A 21,796-nucleotide genomic window follows, 5' to 3' on the forward strand; every position below is an offset into this window, starting at 1 on the left:
ATAAAAGTTGAAAAGATACAAACTTCCAAAAGGAGAGAAGAAAAAAGGATGTGAATAACAAATACAACCAAGTAGAAACTTTCTAACAACTTCTACAAGATACAACTTCTGTATTTAGGTACCTAACAGAAGATATTAAAAAATATCCCAACATGAGAGGTGGAATATTACTTGGATAAATCTGCAATGTCTTTTTCTGAACTCTTTCCATTCCCAAGCTTGAAAGCCAACAGCAAGTCTTTCACGTTTTCATGGATCTAAAACAAGCAAATATGTAAAACGTGACTAATGCATAATAGGAAAACAATAATTCCAAGTAAACAGGATGAGAAGACAAGCAAACCAAAGACTCGGAACAAAATAAAATTTAAAATAATTACAAACAGCTTTCTGTCCTTTCTTTCTGTTCTAGATAGAAGTCACTTGTAATAAGCAAGAAGGATTTGGTGTTGTAAAACTCTTAGGTTTGAGAAAGAATCAGAATGTTCTATTCATTCACCAAAGATATGAATATATACAAGTGTACAAAGCATAGAAAAGGAAAATATCACAAAATATTTACAATAATGGAAAACCCTAACTATAGAATTATAACACTCCCCTTCAAGTTGGAGCATATATGTTAATCATGCCCAACTTGTTACATAGATAATCTATACGTCTTCCATCCAATGCGTTCGTGAAGATATCTCCTAATTGTTCTCCAGTCTTCACATATCTTGTAGATACCAACCCTTGTTGAATTTTCTCACGTACAAAATGGAAATCAACTTCAATATGTTTAGTCCTTTCATGAAATACTGGATTAGACGCAATATGAAGTGCTGCTTGATTATCACACCACAACTTTGCCGGTGTGGTGATTTTAAATCCCAACTCAACAAGAAGTTCATATATCCAAATCAATTCACACACAGATTGTGCCATTGTGCTATATTCTGATTCCGCACTTGAACGTGACACCATATTTTGCTTCTTACTCTTCCAAGAAATCACCACCAACAAAAACACAATACCCTAAAGTTGATCTTCTGTCTTCTTTAGATCCTGCCCAATCGGCATCTGATAAACATTCAATATTAGTATGACCATAATCCTTATATAATAAACCACGCCCGAGAGCAGCCTTCAGATAACAAAGAATCTGTTCCAATATAGCCCAATGATCAACTGTAGGGCATGACATGTACTGACTCACAATACTTACTGAATAAGCTATGTCGGGTCAAGTCACTGTAAGGTAATTAAGTTTTCCCACTAACCTCCTATATCTTTCAGGATCTTTTAGTAATTCTCCATCTTTTGTGAGTTGTAAGTTGGGCATCATTGGAGTACTACATGGCTTAGCCCCTAGCTTTCCTGTTTCAATCGACAAGTCAAGTACATATTTTCTCTGTGATAATAGAATTCCTTTCTTGCTTCTTATTACCTCAATTCCTAAGAAGTATTTCAACATGCCCAAATCTTTTGTATGAAATCGACTATGAAGAAAAGTCTTTAGAGACTGGATACCTAAAGCATCATCACCAATAATCACAATATCATCCACATATACGACTAACAAGATGACACCACCCTCAGATCTCTTAAAAAAGACCGAATGATCTGACGTGCTCTTCCGCATTCCAAAGCTTTCAATCACTTGACTAAATTTTTCAAACCAAGCTCGTGGGCTCTGCTTTAATTTATACAAGGATTTACGAAGGCGACACACCATTCCATTCTCCCCCTGAGCAACAAACCCTGGTGGTTGCTCCATATACACCTCTTCTTGAAGATCCCCATGAAGAAATGTATTTTTAATATCAAGCTAGTGTAAAGGCCAATGATTGATTGAAGCTAATAAAATAAACAACCTCACAGATGCCATTTTTGCTACAGGAGAAAAAGTATCAGCATAGCCAATGCTATAAGTTTGTGCGTAGCCTTTCACTACAAGGCGTGCTTTTAACCGAGCAACAGAACCATCAGGATTGACTTTAATTGCAAACACCCATTTGCAACCGGTAGCCTTCTTTCCTGCAGGGAGAGAAACTAAATCCCAAGTACAGTTATCATCTAAGGTAGTCATCTCCTTCACCATTGCGGCACACCAACCAGGATGAGACAAAGCCTCATGAACAGTTTTAGGGATGGATACAGACTCTAAGGATGCAATGAATGAACATGTGGAAGGCGACAAATGGTTATATGAAACAAAAGAGGAAATAGGATGAGCACATGTACGTTTACCTTTACGAAGAGCAATAGGAAGATCATCACTCGTTTCTGGATCCAATGATGAAGAAGACTCTGGTACAAAGCATGGAACTGAAGGAGGTTGTCGTCAAGTATAGACCTTAACGATGGGTGGAAAAGTAGAGGTAGCCACAAGTAGAGATGAATCAGGAAGATGATCGGAAGGAGAAATAACTGTGTAGACAAGGAAATCATCCTCTAATTCCTTATGCTCCCCCTGACTCTTATTCGAATAGAAAGACGGTGATTAAAGAAATGGGGTATGTTCAAAAAAAGTGATATCAGGAGAGACGAAATATTTATTTAAACTAGGACAATAACACTGATACCCCTTTTGAACATGGGAATAACCAAGGAAAATACATTTTAAGGACTTTGGATCCAGCTTGGTATGCTGAGGCCGAACATCCCGAACAAAGCAGGTACAACCAAATATTTTGGGTGGAATGGGAAACAAATGTTGCTTGGGGCATAAAGTACAAAAAGGTATCTCACCCTTAAGAATGAAAGAGGGCATGTGATTTACTAGTTCCTTGACTGATTCGCAGTGATTAACTAGTTCAACAATTTCACGGTCAATAGAATTCTTGATTTGTAGAAGCATTCTTGAATCGTCCTGCCACCAAATCTTCTTATTAGCATCAATCAATGGCTCTTCTGTGATGTGATCATCCATCTCCATGCTCCTAATAAAGTGGCAAACATTTGATCTCCATGAATAGTAGTTGGATCCATTCAACTTGTGTTCAGCAATCTCAGACATGACTACTGGTTTCTTATCAGCTATTACCTCAAAAAATAGACACCGGACAGCAGAGAATCAAACCTAATTTACCGAAGAGATGTCTTTACAAGCAGTAAGTATGTCTATATATCCCAAACAAACACACCACCAAGAAGAGTCAACAAAACTGAGGAAACCCACAGAAGACGAACCAAAATCAATGGCGCACGCGCCTACACGCGTCGGCGCATGGACGGACGACAAAGAGGAACAATCGGCGCGTGAGCCTCACGCGCTGGTCAGATGGGATCTGGACTTTAGGGTTTTGTAGATCGACGGTTGGGCTCCTCGACGGACTGGGCGGTGTCGAAAAAATAGTCTCTTTTTTTTTCCCACAGCGGCGGCTAACGACGGCGAACGAACCAAAGACGGCGACTGTGAGCAAAAGTGTAAACTCACCTCTCCACAAAACCCTAAACATATCACAAATGGGTTCTAAATTCTCAAACCCTAAGGTTCACAAAACCTTTAGTTTGTTTAGAGGGCTCTGATACCATGTAAAACTCTTAGGTTTGAGAAAGAATCAGAATGCTCTCATTCACCAAAGATATGAATATATACAAGTGTACAAAGCATAGAAAAGGAAAATATCACAAAATATTTACAAGAATGGAAAACCCTAACTATAGAATTATAACAGATGCAAACATTAATATACAAATGCTTCCACATAGAGCAAAAGAAAATTTAATAAAATTAAGAAAAATATGGAAAAGTTTGCTATCTCACAATCCCAATATCAGGCCTAAAAAACTTTTCGAAAAGGGTTGGTTTGCCCTAGGAGCTTATTTGTAATTTTCTTATGGGCCTAGGGCTTCCTGTCTGTCTATTTATTTGAGCAAGTCTTCCTGTATTTCTGTATCACTTGAATAATAAAAACAAGTCTCTATCGTGGTTTTCTCTCCCTGGCCTAGAGTTTTCCACGTAAACCATTTGTGTTTCTCTTCGCCTTCCTCTTCTATTTTCATCATGGTATTAGAGCAAGGCGACGAAACCCTAGCCGCCATTGATGAGTCCCCTTCGACGACCAACTCCGAGATGGCTGACATGATTAAGGAAGTTGTCCAACAGTACCTAGAGGCTGCCTTACCGCGTCTTCTTCAACAAATGAGTGTCGTTGGACAGACAACCCAATCTGGCTACGAATAGATCGGGTTACGCCCAGCCATGGAGGATCGCGAATAGATTGGGTCGCGGCCGGCCGCGGAGGATCACACCCAGTCACGACACGTCAATGACGCTCCGGTTGCGCGCAAAAAGGATCCTATCGACGGTGGCGTCCAGCCTTACTTCAGCAGCGCCAGATCCGTCGATCTCTCAGGTGCAGACAACTATCGGCGTCCAGATCTGATCAAAGCCCAGCCACCCGCACAAACCCGATCCGTCGATGGTGTCCAGACTCAATCGCAGCAGACCCACTTCGTGCCAAACCCTCGGGTGCAGACAGGAAGCCGCGGCGATTTCCTTGACTCGACCAGTCGTGGCTTCGTCTTTGAACAACAGCCGCCGGTGGATCAGCCAGCCGAGTCCAACTGCAGTGGCGCGAGTCCTGTCCCTTTTCTGGCGAATTCTCCGGTAGCTGTGAATAGGGTGTGTCCTAGTGAGAATAAAAAAAGATTTGTTTTTCTTCAGCAACAACTCGTGGATCTTGGGTCGGTTCTTGGCACGAACTCACAAAGTGCTCTACCGGAGCCATCCAATCTTCAGTTGTACTCCGAGAACCCGGTAAACTCTTTCCATTCTTTACCTACTGCAAATTTTTTGTCTGGATCAATGGGATATTCTACAAGAATTATTATTAGAGAAAAGCTGAATGGCCAAAAATTATTTCTCCTGGTCGCAATCCATCAGAATGGCTCTGGAAGGAAGACAAAAATTTGGTTATCTAACTGAGAAGATACCAAAACCTGAACCTGGTAAGTCCTAAGAATGCATCTAGAGAGCAGAAGATTCATTGCTATGGTCAGTTCTGCTGAGTAGCATGGAACCTCAAATAGGCAGACTGTTGCTCTATACGGCAACTGCCAAAGACATTTGGGATGCAGTACAGCAGCCGTATTCAAAGAAGCAGAATGCATCCCACCTATATACCTTATGCAAGCAAGTCCACGAATGCAAGCAAGGGACTATGGACGTAATGTCGTACTTCAACAAATTATCCCTGTTATAGCAAGAAATGGACTTATGTCGTGAAATTATCTAGAAGTGTACATGACTCAGTATTCCAAAATTGAGGAAGCTGATCGAGTGTATGATTTTCTGGCTGGGCTAAATACGAAGTTTGACGGTGTTTACAGCAGGATATTGGTCCAACGTCCTACACCGTCGCTTATGGAGGTGTATTCTGAAATACGCTTGGAAGAAAACAGGTCTAGTGCAATGAATAATTCAATAGTTACATCTACTGACGCTACTACTTTTGCCACAAAGTCCTCCGAATCTGACAGTGACAAGAAACCTCCACCTGTTTGTGAGCATTGCAAAAAACCATGGCACACAAAAGACCAGTGCTGGAAGTTGCATGGAAAACTTCCCAATTACAAATGACGTCAGTCACAAGACAAGTCTGGTTCTGGACGGGCTCTGGTGGCGAATGACAAAGCCCAAGCTCAACCTCAAGCAGACGGTCAAAGTAACTTAAGTCCTGTCAGGGTCAGTGTTATTGCACACTAAGGTATGGCTCAGTCCTTCGGTTTTATTAGCATTAATGGAAACAAGCCCTGGATTGTGGATTCTGAAGCAATAAATCACCTGATCGGTTCTTCTGATCATTTTATATCATATCACCCGAGCGCCGGAAATGAAGAGATTAGAATCTCAGATGGGTCCTTTGCCCCTGTCGCAGGAAAAGGACATCTTTCTCCTTTTGAGGGTCTAATATTGCGTGATGTGTTACATGTTCCTAGAATTTCATACAACTTATTATCTGTCAGTAAAATTACAAGAGACCTGAACTGTCAGACTGTTTTCTCACCTGACATTGTTTTATTTCAGGATCTGAGCTCGAGAACGACGATTGGCACTGTCCGGCACGATAGGGGCTCTATTTCATGACTGATGAGACTTCTTTTAGGGATAGTTATAGGACTAATTTTATTTCTTTGAATTTCTCTACTGCTGAAACTGATTTTATGTTATGGCATTACCGTCTGGGATATCCTAATTTTCAATATATGAAGTATCTTTTTCCGCATTTATTTCATAATATTAATATATCATCCTTACATTGTGATGTGTGTATACGGGCTAAACAAGTCGTGTCCCCTTCATTCTCAGCCTTACAAACCATCCAAACCTTTCAGTCTTATCCACAGTGATGTCTGGGGTCCCTCACTAACCACTACCTCTACAGGCAAGCATTGGTTTGTCACCTTTATTGACGACCACACCAGACTGACCTGGGTTTTTCTTTTGACTGATAAGTCTGAGGTGTCCTCTGTTTTCCAACAATTCTATGCTACCGTAAAAACCCAGTACAACACAAGTCTCTATTTATTTGAGCAAGTCTTCCTGTATTTCTGTATCACTTGAATAATAAAAACAAGTCTCTATCGTGGTTTTTTCTCCTTAGCCTAGGGGTTTCCACATAAACCATTTGTGTTTCTCTTCTCCTTCCTCTTCTATTTTCATCAAAAATGTTCCACACAACCATAAAGAAAGTGAAAATGAAAATACACCACAGTTGTCAATATATACAGATGGATAATATTACAAGTGAATTCCATGATTTCTAACCGTCTTATTTTAAGTATAACCATACCTCAGGAACACAGCCAGTAATCTTTTCCCAACTCATTAGCAACTGATGAAGAAGCTCAGCAGGAAGATCCCTAATAGCTCAAAATTAGATTCATAAAAAAGACAAAGATGTAGCTTGAACAAGAACAAAAACTTTTTACTGATGAAACAAAAAGACTAGTGCTCAAAAATACAACTTTACATGGGAGTGCATGCAAAAACAAGAATGAAAGCAAATGACAAACTAAATCACATAGGAAATATTAAAGCAGTTCAATTTAGACAAATTTCCAGTAAATGTCTTCAATAAAGAACACCAAGAAGAAGCCAAATATGTAGCTACTAGAATAGAAAATTATCATTTGCAAAACCAACAACAGTGGAGCATGTTTCATATTGCATTGGGAAAAAATCTCATTTAGATGTATGAAGCATCGTATGATTCATGAAAATTCTTATGATGGGCATCAGGAAATTTAAATAGCAAACTATGTAATTTGGAGTGCCTTGGGTCATAAAAAGAATAAAATCTCTTTCATCAAATAAATAAATAAATAAAAGAATAAAATCTTATCTCATATGAGGATATTTTTGGTGGAAAACAATGATAAGAGTTTCATGGTTGGAGTGGGGAAGAGAGAGAAAGATCTAGGGACAGTTTGAAAATGAAAGATCTACTTTGTTTCTTATCCAAAAAAAATGAAAGATCTACTTTGAAATCACATTTCCTCTCCCTTTCTCTATGATTGGTATCCTGTAAAGGATATCATGTATAATATTCATAAAATCAATGAAATATTTGTGTTTCAAGAAAATGAGAGAGAAAAAGGAAAAAAATTACTTTAGAATTGCATTATCGGGGCTCAGTTATGTTTAAGGATCAATTCAACTTGAAATCAAAAGAATTTTGAAGATTCGAACAAAACGTGGAAATAGTACTATGTTAGTAGCAAAAAAAGAAAATATTATAATGAATTGTACCTCATTCTGCATTTTTTTTTTTTTTGAATATAAGGATCTGAGTTTTCAGAGAGAAATATGAAAAAATATATAGTGGTCCTTGTACTTTCGACTTTAGTTCATTTTGGTCCTTATACTTTCAACTTTTGTTCATTTTGGTCTTTATACTTCCCAACAATCCATTTTGGTCCTTCTACTTTTAAAAATGGACCATTTTGATCCCTATTTACAAAATTCCAACATAAACTTTAATATAATGGATATCTTTAATACAAATTTATGGTTACATTTGAAGAATTTTAGTGAATAGAGTGTTGTGCTAAAATTTTGATAAAAAGAATGAGATCAAAATGAAAATAGATGACCAAAATGGTCATTTTTTAAAAGCACAGGGACCAAAATAGACATCTTGAAAGTACAATGATCAAAATAAACAAGAATTAAAAGGATAGGGGCCAAAATGAACATTTTGAAAGTACAAGCATCAAATTGTACCAAAGCCAAAAGTACAAAAACCAAACTAGTATTTAAACTAGAACATACAAGGCCACACACACACACGCAAAAAAAAAAAAAAAAAAGGCCAAACTACTAAAAGGGAATCCAAAAGAATAACGCCAAACAGATAATTAGCAAAAGCCTTAGAGACAAATGCTCATAAGGAGGTGTGTAACCTAATGTTAATGTTCCACAAATGCTCAATCCATCTAGAAGTCCTACGATTTATCTCCAGCTAAATACTCCACCAAGCAGAAAAGCAAGCCTGCAAAAAAAACTCTTCCCTTATCCCTAAAGGAGGAACAACACGACCTCCTCCATCATCAACTAGGCATCTCTATTACCCAAAAAAAAAAAAAAAAAAAAAAGAACCCAAAGGATTAAAAAAACGACCCCAAATCAACTGCACATACAGGAAACACCACAAAAAGTTATCAAGATTTTCTATTTCGATCATTAGTGCATTCCTTTCTGAAATGTTGTCTTTGGAGGACCTGTTGCCTTTTGGTCTACTTGTCACAAAATCATATTTCCAATACTAATTCAAGTTGTGTTTATGTCTTTTAGAAGGAAAAGAAAATCCATCCTCAGGAAAAGCATACAGCAAAGTTAAAGCTTAATTCTGTAGTTATGTAATCCCTAGAAGATTGTTGCTATTAGCTGTATAAGACCGTATGAACAATTGCAATAGTTCACGCTACAGGAAACCTTATGACCTACCTCACTTTGCGAATTACTTGATAAATATACCCATCCTTACGTGATGAAAATTGATATTGTAGCTCATAACTACTTGAAAGCGATGTCCCTTTTTCTTGCTGCAGTCTACTGGAATTCTCAGACGTTATTGGTTTGAAAAGCTGTGGATCAAGTGCCTCACAAAGCAAGTCAAGCAATTGAACTTTGCCAAACTTTCCAACTTGATAAAGACACTGTAAAGGACGGACAGTGAGAGTCAAATTCCAAAAAAGGGAAAAGTTTCATTATGTAAAAAGATTAATGAAGTTTCCCGCACCAGGACAACAACACTCCAACTCTTCCGCCATCTCTTTAATGCTGACAATATATTACCAAGATTATTACCTGTCCCTTCGGCCAATGGGTACCTAAGTCTGCTGTATCAAAAATAAGTAAATTGTCCATTAAATTACATGTAGTTGTTGAGTTTTTCCATGAATACCTTGAATCAGACAGAAGATCTGAAGCATGCTTGGACAGAACTTCTAGGAAAGAAGCATGATTCCCGTCCTGAAAACCATTTGGTAAAAATAAATCATACTGCATATACGTAATAAGGAAAAACATGACTGATAAAAGCACTAACTGATGCTACCCAAGTGCATGCATGATGCAAGAAATACGCCTATGGTGTAAACCCAATTTCTCCACAAGTAACAGCAACTGTTTCTATGTTTCATCATAAGTGGGTCTGTCATTGCACTAAAACCATGAAGGGTGTGCATTTCCAAAGTAGTTCAGATTGTTTATGCATTTAATTTGAAATACATACTATTCAAAGACAAGAAAAGAAGATGAAGACAAGGTTTACGTGGAAAACCCTAGGCCAGGGAGAAAAATCCACGATATAAAGAGTTTATTAATTTTTGTCACACTTACAAAGCACCCAAACCCAGATATAAATAGATCTGGCAAAAACCTAAAAATAGTAGAAGCACATAAAAGACTAAAATGCCCTTAGGGCACATAACACTCCCCCTCAAGTTGGGGCATAAATATCAATCAGACCCAACTTGCTAACACAAGTGTCGAAGCTCTGTCTTAGTAACCCTTTGGTGAGAACATCAGCAACCTATTGACTCGATGGGAGGTCGGAAATACAACATGTTTCTCTTTAATAAAGTGTCTGTCAATCTCAACATGTTTTGTTCTATCATGTTACACTGGATTGATGGCGATGCTAATAGCTACTTTATTATCACAGTAAGTTTCATGGGACCATGACTGTCCTGGTGGAGATCAAATAAGACTTTCTTCAACCATATCTCTTCGCATATCCCTAGACTCATAGCCTTGTATTCTGCCTCAACGCTACTTCGAGCAACCACACCTTGCTTTCTTACTTCACCAGGTAACAAGATTACCCCACAAAAAGGTACAATATCCTGACATTGATTTTCTATCTGTAATGGATCCTGCCTAATCTAAATCAGTATAAGCTTCAATGCATCTATTGTCATGTTTTCAAAACATTAAGCTCTTTCCAGGAGTAGACTTTAAATACCTCAGAATCCAAGTAACAGCTTTCATATGTTTCTCGTATGGAGCCTGCATGAACTGACTGATCATGCTAATAGCATAGGATATATTTGATCTAGTATGAGACAGGTAAATCAATTTTCCCACGAGACGCTGGTACCTTTCTTTATTCACTGGAACCCCTACAATAGAATCTCCCATTTTAGTATTGACTTCAACGGGAGTATCAACAGATTTACACCCCATCATCCCGGTTTCCCTCAACAGGTCCAGAGTGTATTTCCGTTGAGACATATATTCCATCCTTCGATCTTGCTACCTCCATACCAAGAAAGTATCTCAGACTACCAAGGTCTTTGATCTCGAATTCACCTGCCATACTCTGGTTTAATCTATCAATCTATGCTATATCGTCTCCTGACAAAACTATATCATCAACGTATACAACCAGAACAGCAATCTTCCCAGATTCGGGTCTCTTCGTGAATAGAGTATGATCAGAATATCCCTAAACAAAACCTTGGGACTTAATGAAGGTAGTGAATCTGTCGAACCATGCTTTTGGAGACTTTTTCAAGCCATATACGGACTTTCTGAGTTTGCAGACCCGATTGTCAAATTTTGTTTCAAACCCAAGAGGGGAGCTCATATAGAACTCTTCTTCTAACTCACCATTCAGGAAAGCATTCTTTACATCAAGTTGATGGAGGGGTCAATCTCTGTAAATTACAACTGAGAGAAGGACCCGAATTGTGTTCAGCTTCGCTACTAGAGAGAAGGTTTCTGAGTAATCAATCCCATATGTCTAAGTGAATCCTTTAGCAACCAGTCTGGCCTTGTATCTATCAAGAGTCCCGTCAGACTTGTACTTGACAGTGAACACCCATTTGCATCCAACTGTTTTGTGACCCTTGGGAAGAGTAACAAGATCCCATGTCTTATTTGTTTCGAGAGTTTTCATTTCTTCCATGACAGCAGCTCTCCACTCGGGAACTTCCATGGCCGCATGCACACTGGTTGGTATTGCCACAGTATCCAAATTGGTGGTGAAGGCTTTAAACCCAGGCGACAAGTTACTGTAAGACAGAAAACTATGCATGGAATATTTGGTACACGATCTAGTCCCTTTTCGTAGAGCAATTGGTATATCAAGGGAGGCATCATAATCTCCGGTTTTTCCAGACTTCTCATCAACACGGAAACGGTGATCATGCTTGCTTATTTGTGGCAAAACCTCATCCTCCTACGTCTCTCCTGGTGACTCGTTATAATTTGTAGGTTTATCCTCGTCGAGAGTCATCCCATTAATTTCGCCCCTTTCTGTTATATCACCTTCAACACACTCATTTCTACTCCCAGAAGCATCATTAGAAACAGGGGCACTTGAACCTGAGTAGGTACCAATTCCGATTCTTAGGCAGTTCTCGGCGCAGCAACAGAGGCCACTATTTCCTTTCTAGGATTCTTCCTGTAGTATGTTATCCAAGGTACTTGTTCTATAGGAAGGACCGGGTCAAACACAGGAAGGGTATCAGGAGTAGGCACCGGAGGGTTTGTATCAAGAGTAGGCACAGGAAAGTTTGTATCAGGAATAGGCACAGGAGGGTTTGTGTAAGGAGTAAGCACAAGAGGGTTTGTATCAAGAGTAGGCACAGAGTTTGTAGTAGGCTCGAAGTTTGTAGGAATGGAGTAGGTAGACGAGTTAGCCTCTTCGCTAGAATTCTCCCCCTGAAAAGGACTAACGGGAAAAAAGGGCTGATCCCCAAGGAACGTAACATCCATAGTGATAAAATACTTCCTTAAGGATGGATGGAAACACTTATAGCCCCGTTGGTGAAGCAGATACCCCACAAAGACACATTTCTGGGCACGAGGAGCAAACTTTGTTTGGTGAGGGCCGTGGCTATGAACAAAGGCAGTACACCCGAACACACGAAGAGGGATATCTAGAAAGAGACGCGTAGACAAGAAAAATTCTTTAAAGCACTCAAGGGGTGTCTGGAACTTAAGAACACGGAATGACATACGATTGATGAGGTGAGCTGCAGTGAGAACAGCGTCAGTCCAAAGGTACGAGGGAAGGGATGCAGGAAGCATGAGAGATCAAGCAACTTCTATAAGATGGTGATTTTTTCGTTCAGCCACTCCGTTTTGCTAAGGAGTATAGGCACAAGAGTTTTGGTGGATAGTCCCTTTTGAATTCAAGAACTCACAATGAGTGTTATTAACAAACTCCCGTCCATTATGACTCCGAAGGATAGCAATCTTAGTACTGAACTGACTTTCAACCGTGGTAAGAACTGTTGGAAGACAGATGAAACTTCCGACTTATCAACAAGAAGAAATACCCATGTAAGATGAGTGTGGTCATCAATGAAAGTGACAAACCATTGCTTGCCGGATAAGGTAGTAATGCTCGATGGGCCCCAAACATCACTATGAACCAAGTGGAAAGGTTAGGAAGGTTTATAAGGCTGTGAGGGAAAAGACACCCTGGGTTGTTTGGCACATATACAAACATCACAAGATAAAGAGGAAATATTCACATTAGAGAATAAATGAGGAAACAAATATTTCATATATTGAAAGCTTGGATGACCAAGGCGAAAGTGCCATAACAAATAGTCTTTTTCAAAAATTGTAAATGACGATAACAAACTAGTCCTAAACGGGCTACTAGAGGTAGTATCTTCAGAAATGAAAGAGAGGCCCCTATCATGTCGGGCAGTGCCAATCGTCATTCCCGAGCTCAAGTCCTAAAATGAAACGTCATCAGGTGAGAAGATAACTCTGCAGTTCAAATCTCTGGTTATTTTACTTATAGACAACAAATTATAAGAAACTTTGGGTACGTGCAGGACCTGTCTCTTATACACATCTAGATGTGTATAAGAGACAGGGGCAGTGCCAATCGTCATCCCCGAGCTCAAGTCCTGAAATGAAACATCATCAGGTGAGAAGATAACTCTGCAGTTCAAATCCCTGGTTATTTTACTTATAGACAACAAATTATAAGAAACTTTGGGCACGTGCAGAACATTTTGTAAAACGAACCCTGGAAAATGAGACAAACGACCCTTCTAGCAACTGGAGCAAAGGACCCATCTGCGATTCGAATCCTCTCATTTCCAGCACACAGAGAGTACGAGAGGAATTGATCAGATGAACCAGCCAGATGATTGGTCGCTCCTGAATCCAGTATCCAAGTATCATTTCTCTCAATAAAAAGACTAAGAGAATGAGTAGTACCTGACTGAGTAACTGTACTGATTCCAATAATACCTAGGTCACTCGGGTTGGTCACTTGAGACGAGGAGGCATCATCAGTGGTTTCACTCACGAGGGCTCAGCCAAACTTTGATTTGTCATTTGAAGACCGACGTTTGCCATTCGGGGGTCGACCATGTAGTTTCCAGCATTGATCCTTCGTGTGCCATGGTTTCTTACAATGCTCACATATCGGAGGCAATTTGCCACTCTACTTGCCATTCTCAGATCCAGATGATTTTACTCCAAATGCAGCAGAGTCCACAGCTGTAATTACATAACCGTTCATAGCATCGGTCCTATCTTCCTCCAATCGAACTTCAGAGCAAACCTCCATAAGGGACAATATCGACCTCTGTCCCAATATTCTACTGCGAACCATATCAAACTTTGGATTCGGAAGTCATAGACGCAATCAGTCTCCTCAATCTTCGAATACTGGACCCCGCCACACGAGCAATTCTAGACAATTTTCCGGCATAAATCTATCTCTTGCCATAATAAAGACAGCTTATTGAAGTACGAGGTTACGTCCATGGTTCCTTGTTACACTCATGGAATTGTTTTCGCAATGTATATAGACGCGAGGCATTCTGTCGTTTTGAATAGAGTTTCTGGACCGCTTCCCAAATGTCTCGAGCAGTGGCAGAATACAGCAAAGGCTTTCCGATCTAAGGTTCCATGCTGTTAATCAGTATCGAGTGGAGAAGAAAGTCTTCTCCCTTCCAGGCATGTTCCTGAGGGTCCCCAAGGTTTGGTCTCGGTATCTCACCAGTCAGGTATCCGAACTTATGTCGCCCTTCGAGGGCCATTTTAACTGATTGAGACTAGAAGAAATAATTCTGGCCGTTCAGTTTTTCTCCTATAATTATTCCTGCAGAGTTTCCCACAGAACCAGATAAAATATTTGCAGCAGGTAAATTAAGGAAGACTGTTACCGGATTTTCCATATATAGCGGTAGACTAGAAGAAAAGTCTGGGTTAGGGTTCATCTGAAGATTGGATGGCGTCCCACAGAATGCCCCAAGTGTTGCAATCTGTTGTTGGAGACTAGCAATTTGTTGAATTCCAACCGGAGTAAAGCCCAGTGGTCTAGGGCTTCCGTGACTGATTGACCCGCTTGGAATAAAGGTTGTAAGGTGCTGCCCGATCGGAACCAAAGAGGAATACTACCCGTGGGCTCGGCGGCGTAGATCTGAGGCTGGAACGGGTATGGTAGGTGTTGCGGCTGGTGTTCTAGACGAGCCGCAACCTGGAGACCATTGGAGAAGCCAGCCGCTAGGCTGAAGCATGTCGGAGGCAGGATTGAAGCCGCGCTGGAAGAGGGGTTAGATGCGCTGTAGTTCGTAAAAGACCTGACCGAAGCCACGTTGGAAGAAGGGTCAGACGCGCTGGGATAACATCTAAACGGATCGGCGCGCTAAAGATCGGAGTTGTAGCTCGTCGGTGCACTGGGGATCTAGGTCGGTTGATGCGCAACCGGCAATGCACTGGAGCTTTGAAGCGGCTGGTGCGCTGATCTAGATCGCCGGCTGGGTTTTGCTGGTCTGCTCTCCGAACTGCAACTGGATCTAGTGCGACGCGGCTGGGCTGATCCCAAACAGTTGTTGTGACCGAATTAGGTTAAGAATCAACCAAAGGTATTGATTGACAGCGGCCTAAATTGTGGCGGTTGTTGACGCTTCTGCCATTGTTCCATCTTCTACCAATATTGCTGACTCAATTTCTTCAATGCGACCTAGGGTTTTGTCACCTTGCTCTGATACTATATTGAAAGATAAGAAAAGAAGATGAAGACAAGGTTTACATGGAAAACCCTAGGCCAGGGAGGAAAAACCACGATATAAAGAGTTTATTAATTTTTGTCACACTTACAAACCACCCATACCCAGATATAAATAGATCTGACAAAAACCTAAAAATAGTAGAAGCATGTAAAAGACTAAAACGTCCTTAGGGCACACACTCCTTATTTCAACACATACAATTTGAGTAAGACTACCGTCAAGACAAAATAGATATAGAGGTTTTGGTGAACTTTATGATAAAGAACTTGCATAGAGGAGAGATCATTTCTGGCTTTCTATAGATATCTTTGACAATTCAAGAGAACTTCCTTTATTCTCTTTATTCAAGTAGGTTGTGACCTCCACATTCTAATATAATTATAGAAAGCCTGAATTTAGCAAAAGTTGTTTTTTTAAGAACAAGAGACAAACCATTCATTCATTTAGTGAAAAGTTACGATCAGTAGTGACAACCAGCATTCTTTTTCATCCCTATTTATATCTAACAAAAACGTTTGTCAATTGGAATTAATTACAGATTCAGTACAACTACAAAAGGCCTTAGAAAGACACATAAAAGGCAACTTAACTCGATCCATCACATTGTTAAATTATTTTTGTTTTCCACTAACGATTCAATTATTTCTTTCTTGCCACGAACTCCAAGCCACAGTTTTGGTAACTCAACCAAAAAAATTTTACTTTTCCTTTGAACTTGTGACCATGAGGCACAAAGTAACTTGACAACATTCTCCTTGGCAAATAACTAAAGCACCTATTTCAGTTAAGATTTAACAAGAATTATAACTTCCTTATTTCATAAAAATCTATTTCCAAAAGTCCAAAATAATTGCATCAGAAAATAGTATGAATTAAAATAAAAGGTGAAGAAGACGCTTCATAGAAAGTGAAAAGTTCTTGCAACTACTTATTAGTACAAAGTAATTATACAATGAGAAGTAAAAGAAGTAAATAACTAAAAGGTACCATATTCTCTTCTTCAACAAGCAATCTTGCAAGCACAAAGCTCAAGGGCTCCATGGAGAAGTGTTGGATGCATGCAATCTGCAAAATTATTTGCCAAACAAAACATCAGGGGAAGCCTAATCATAATACAAAAACAATATGAGAGAGAATGCCACATATAACAAACAACAGCCAAGTGCTAGTTCATTAAATCTGAATGAAATTGAAGTATCAACCTTCATGGCTCTTATAAAGGATGTTAAAGTGCCATCCTGATTTAAGAAGTATTTCCTCAGGAAGATGGCAACCTTGTGACCAATGCTGAACATGCAACAATGCCTTAGAAGAACAGCCTCAACAACAGCTTCCATCCTCTCAGCCGGTGATCCTAATACAAACTTGCAAGGGCACAGCTGCTGTAGTGCATTTGAACGAAGCACATTTGCAGGAGCATCAATTGTTGTAGCAACTCCCATAATTAAAATAATTGGAACCTTGACAACCCATTCACTGGTGTACAAAAATCATGAATATACAAAATGATAACTCGAAAATAATATATACATCGCAAATTAGAAGGCAATAACGTTTTGTCATAAGACTAAACAAGAGAATGAAGCATAAAATCAAAAAACAAATACATCAATCAGCTGAGACCATTTTATAATTCCTAATTTCTTAAGGTTGGGTGATCCATCCCCATCCACTCAAGTTGTTGGATTTTCCTTTCGACTTATAAATTAGTCATTTTAGAAGAGAGCTTTGGCTTTCATAGTTTCATGTCAAAATCCAGAAAAATCTAAAAGTACTCAGAAACATTGCCACAGATTGTCAAAGCCTAGGAACAATAGATGAACAAATGGTTGTTTTTGCTAACCTTTTTGCATAAAACACATTAATAAGGTTATGGTGACATGAAGGAATCTTCTATTCCAAGGCATTAATGATTTATCCTTTTGACTACTTTTTAAATCTTGTTATTCTTGAAGAAAATATGGAAATTTCATTATCATTTTTCCTTTTGGTTGATTGTAAATCACTTTTTAAATTTCTTAAGCTTTTAAGACTTAGAGATATAATTCTCTTGGTTTTTCTTGCTTTAATCTCATGACGATGTCCTTCGGTTTATGTCTTAAGTCCTTTATGGTTTGTTTTGTCAATGCTAGGTTTTGTAGTATCCTTTTGTATTTCAAAGCAATAGTTTCTTTTCATTCCCTTGATGAAAAGTTTTGTATCTTTTTCCCCCAAAAAAAAGACTAAGAGATATAATGAACATGCATATTTTTGTATATGAAATATAGAGAACATTTCTTTTACAGATGAAAACTAGATAACATAAAAATTAAAAGAAAAAAAAAAAGAAATTTCATAAAATACGCATAGTAGTACACAAGTAGTTCATAAACATAATGAGGAGTCAGAGTCTCTAGGTAGATGGCATTTGTAAGTTTTTGACCCAGAAGAAAAAAAATAGATTGGGGGAAATAATGAAAAACACAAAAGGAAATCGGAATTGGGTAGAGGCATGGTTCTTTGTAGTACCTCAACATGATGATGAAATCAGATAAAACTGAACCACAACATCGTTCAATGTCTTCTACAATCACAACTATTGGGTTTTCATAGTATCCTTGTTCTCTGTACCATGATGCTAGAATGAACATGTCAGCTGCCTGTTCAAATTCCACAAAAGATAACAAATTCACAGAGTTGTTTAATCAAAGAATACGACTTCATTTGGAATATTCACTCTTAAAAGTCATAGTACTTACATCAACAGTAACCTTCAAGAATTGTCTCAATAAACTTCTGATGCAGCCGCCTATGCTACTCTTGGCAGATAATTCTTGAGAAGAGAGACTGGCCACATGGCATCCATGAGATTTCAAATGAAAGCCAAGCTCTTCAAATGTCAGTAAATCATCCACGACTTCCATATTCTCTGTCAAGTAATCAAGATTCCTTATTCAACAAGAGGAACATAAGTTTTCCCATATTTTTCCATGTCAAGTGTGCACAGCATAAATATTATCAATATACAAGAATGCATGTTGCACAATAGGCACATATACACATCAAGATATTGTCTCTTGAAACTTATAATTCAAAGACACTAAGGTACAATCTATGGAACATATCTTGTTCAAGTAAGGTCATGAAACTAACTCAAATGTTATTTGATTGCAAAATCGTAAGTTCTAGATGGTGTATCATACATCAATTTAGAACTTTGGAATCATGAACTTACTAGTGAGAACCAACCCTGTGAACAATGTTTTACACTCAGCACGAGTAAAAGTGGGAAAAGGCCGAGCGGCTGAAGATGAACTAGGGGCCCCAGATGATCGAATAGCAGTAAAGGACTCATAAACCCAGCGACATATATCTTTAAAAACTTTAACATTAGTATCCCTCAAAACATCCTACAAGAGAAGACCCAATAATTGTTTTTAGACACTATTGGAATAAGCAGATAGAAGACAAATAGCAGCATTCGTAGCCAAACATTAGCATAAGCTAAGTGGGTCGAAAGTAAAAAACAGAACGATTGACCTTAATGGTGGTTTCCATTTTCCACCATACAAGCTCCAGAGCCTCCATTCGCAAGTGTTCAAGTTGAGACCCGTCGCATTCTTCAGTATCAGGATTCTCGATTCCATTAGGAACGGATGGAGAGAGTTTAGTTTTCTTCCTTGATTTTCCACATAAATTTGATTTTATCGAATTCTTTCGAGATGATGTTTTATGGAGAACATAGAACGGCTGCCAACAGATGAAGCAAAAATCAGTTGCAATTTTTCATCTAATTCATACAAATTTCTGTAACAGGAAATAAAATTTCAAGAGGGAACAAGCAAACCTGGAAATTGGTTTCGATGTTTTCGACGGTTGATTGAAGTGGGGATTCAACTACAGGTGCGGCGGAAGGCGCCATTTCTTACTCTCCCCGAATGGCGTGGGGGCTATATTTGCCAGGCCGTCTTGGCGGGAAAAAGAGAGGCTATTTTTCTATAAATTGTGTATATATTGTTTACGTTAATTCAAATTTTGAGGAATAACCCGACTTTTGACTGCGCTTGAAATATGGCAGAATTGTACAAGCCATCCCTGAGCATTGGTTACCATAACATTCTTCAACTTTCAATTTTATCAATTATCTCATGTGGTTTTTTATTGGTTACAATCAACCCTTTTTTTAAATCAATTTTTTATTTATGTATAATTCACATAGATAAACGATGGCAAACTTGTCATATATTAAAAGAAATAATGCAGTGAAAGATTTACATTGGAGTTGGGTTTTATGTTTAGAAAATCATGGTGAACATAAATCCCAACTCTAATGTAAATAAAAAATTGATTTAATAAAGGGGTTGATTGGAACTAATAAAAAATCATAGGGGATAATTGATAAAATTGAAAGTTCAAAGGTTTTATTGCAACCAATCTCATAGTTCAGGAGTGTGATTTGTACAATTTTTCTAAAATTAATTCATAATGAACGTAAGTGTGACCATTTGGTTGGTAGAAGAATTGAGAAGTAGTCCAACTATAATGTGATTATCTTTCAATTTAGCACGTAGTGGATGTGTTTAATTAACAATACATTATAAAGATGGAATAAGAAAAATGTAGGTGGGGTCAAAGTAAATATAACTCACATCCAATTTATGTTAGCAGTCACGAGATCCATGGTTCGAATCTCCCACTCCGATTGTACTAAAAAATATATAGGTGGAATAACGAAGAGAAAGAATAAGAAAAATAAATTCATAAATTGCCTCAAATGTTTGAGGCGCGCGAATCTTTCATTTCTCTTCTTTACATCTCTATGGAAAGAGCAAAATAAATACAAGCTCATCTATATAAAATATATATATATATATATATATATATATATATATATATATATATATAACAAACATGATAATTTAGAAGAAGAAAATGATGTGATTTCTTTTTCACATCTTATCCCTCTATTGTGATTCAGTGAGCATAAACGAAAGAATTGAAGGAACCATAAGGTCTGCTGCGGAAGCGGGATCGTCCCAATTTCATTTCTACAAAGATTGAAATTGTTGGGTTGTATGTCCTAAAACTCGCAGTTTGTAATGTTAAACATATTCTATTACCAATAAAGATGTTATTGACGTTTATTCAATAAAACTATTGTTATATATGTGAATTGCACTTTTAAAGACTAAATCACATAAACCAAAAATTCATGGCTATTATATGAATAAATGAACTTTATGTGGAGACATAAAAGTGGATCAAATTAGCCAAAATAGTCTATAGTATATGAATAAGATTGGGTACCTTATTCTAGTAACACTATCGAATGTGGCCTATTCTGTAGTTGTTACAATTTGGTGTGAAGTGCTACAAACGAAGTGATCCTGATTTGTTCGTGTATTGACATGAGGAGCGGGGGCGTCCTATGCAATGAGTTTGCATAAGATCAGACTAAATAATAAGTCACTCTTACTTTATAACGTTGTTTATTGTTTAGACTGACTATTTTAAAACGATGCCTATGTAACTTAACCTTAATCTTGAGCAAACTATGAACTCTTGTTTATTCGGATTATCCTTAGATTTGCATGGGTGAGGGTTGGCTCAACAGCACCGGCTCAATAAGCTTCCCATTTTAGGGGTAAGATCGGGTAGATAGCTGGGGACATAGAGTGCAAGACAGAATTCACTCCTACCTGCTTTTAAGGACAGTAGAGAGGTTGTTCCCTTTGTTGACTCCAGGTCTTGAATAAGGGGCCCCACCCTCTCATTGGCCCGAGAAGGACTCGGTTTAATGATTAGATCACAAACCAATTATTCATTAGATGATCAGTGGGACTTAAGGAGCAAGATATTGAAAGAATGATATATCATGCAACGGAGGACTACAAAATCAATAAACACTTAAACTACATTTAATTTGAGTTTTAAGCATGTTGTTCATATGATATTCATAAGATGGTTTGAAACACATATTACCTTTGAAGATTTCTCCACGAATTCAGCTAAAATCTACTAAGATAGAGCTTGAAACACCGAGAGAACTACCACCAAGATCTTCTCTACTATGCTCAAGCTGGAACGTGTGGTGGAAACACTGAATCAAGTTGAATTGATGAAGAACAAGTGTAGGGTTTTCAGGTTATCACTTTAGGAAATATAACACCAGATTGCTTCTTGTTCTTCATGCATGGAGCTTTTATATATAGGAAGAATTCATGCAAATGTATAGGGTTATGTGAATAACAACTCCAACTTGAAGATCATTAGAACTAGAAATGAAATTTGGTGGCTCTCCAACAAACATGTTAGTAGGCTTTTCCCA

General features: G+C 38.4%; 1 protein-coding gene across 3 annotated transcripts in view; it reads right to left on the reverse strand.

Moving 5' to 3' along the window:
• Positions 1–19,545, reverse strand: part of LOC120092630 (origin of replication complex subunit 3) — a 31,449-nt gene extending 11,904 nt beyond the window's left edge. For 2 of the 3 annotated variants that reach the window (XR_005486095.1, XM_039050774.1), the window contains exons 1-12: positions 19,316–19,545; positions 19,009–19,218; positions 18,704–18,878; positions 18,228–18,397; positions 17,998–18,128; positions 16,692–16,965; positions 16,477–16,554; positions 9,399–9,466; positions 9,234–9,333; positions 8,939–9,150; positions 6,783–6,852; positions 172–257 (exon numbers count right to left, since the gene is read on the reverse strand). Coding sequence is in view for 2 of the 3 variants with exons in the window: in XM_039050774.1 (XP_038906702.1) it covers positions 172–257; positions 6,783–6,852; positions 8,939–9,150; positions 9,234–9,333; positions 9,399–9,466; positions 16,477–16,554; positions 16,692–16,965; positions 17,998–18,128; positions 18,228–18,397; positions 18,704–18,878; positions 19,009–19,218; positions 19,316–19,390 (1,649 nt within the window). In the remaining variant the exon portion in view is untranslated. The remainder of the gene's footprint in view (positions 1–171; positions 258–6,782; positions 6,853–8,938; positions 9,151–9,233; positions 9,334–9,398; positions 9,467–16,476; positions 16,555–16,691; positions 16,966–17,997; positions 18,129–18,227; positions 18,398–18,703; positions 18,879–19,008; positions 19,219–19,315) is intronic. The other variant, XM_039050775.1, reaches the window with a different exon arrangement.
• Between the last annotated feature and the right edge of the window lie 2,251 nt (positions 19,546–21,796).

Source organism: Benincasa hispida, chromosome 12, assembly GCF_009727055.1.
Source record: "Benincasa hispida cultivar B227 chromosome 12, ASM972705v1, whole genome shotgun sequence".
NCBI classification, from domain to species: domain Eukaryota; kingdom Viridiplantae; phylum Streptophyta; class Magnoliopsida; order Cucurbitales; family Cucurbitaceae; genus Benincasa; species Benincasa hispida.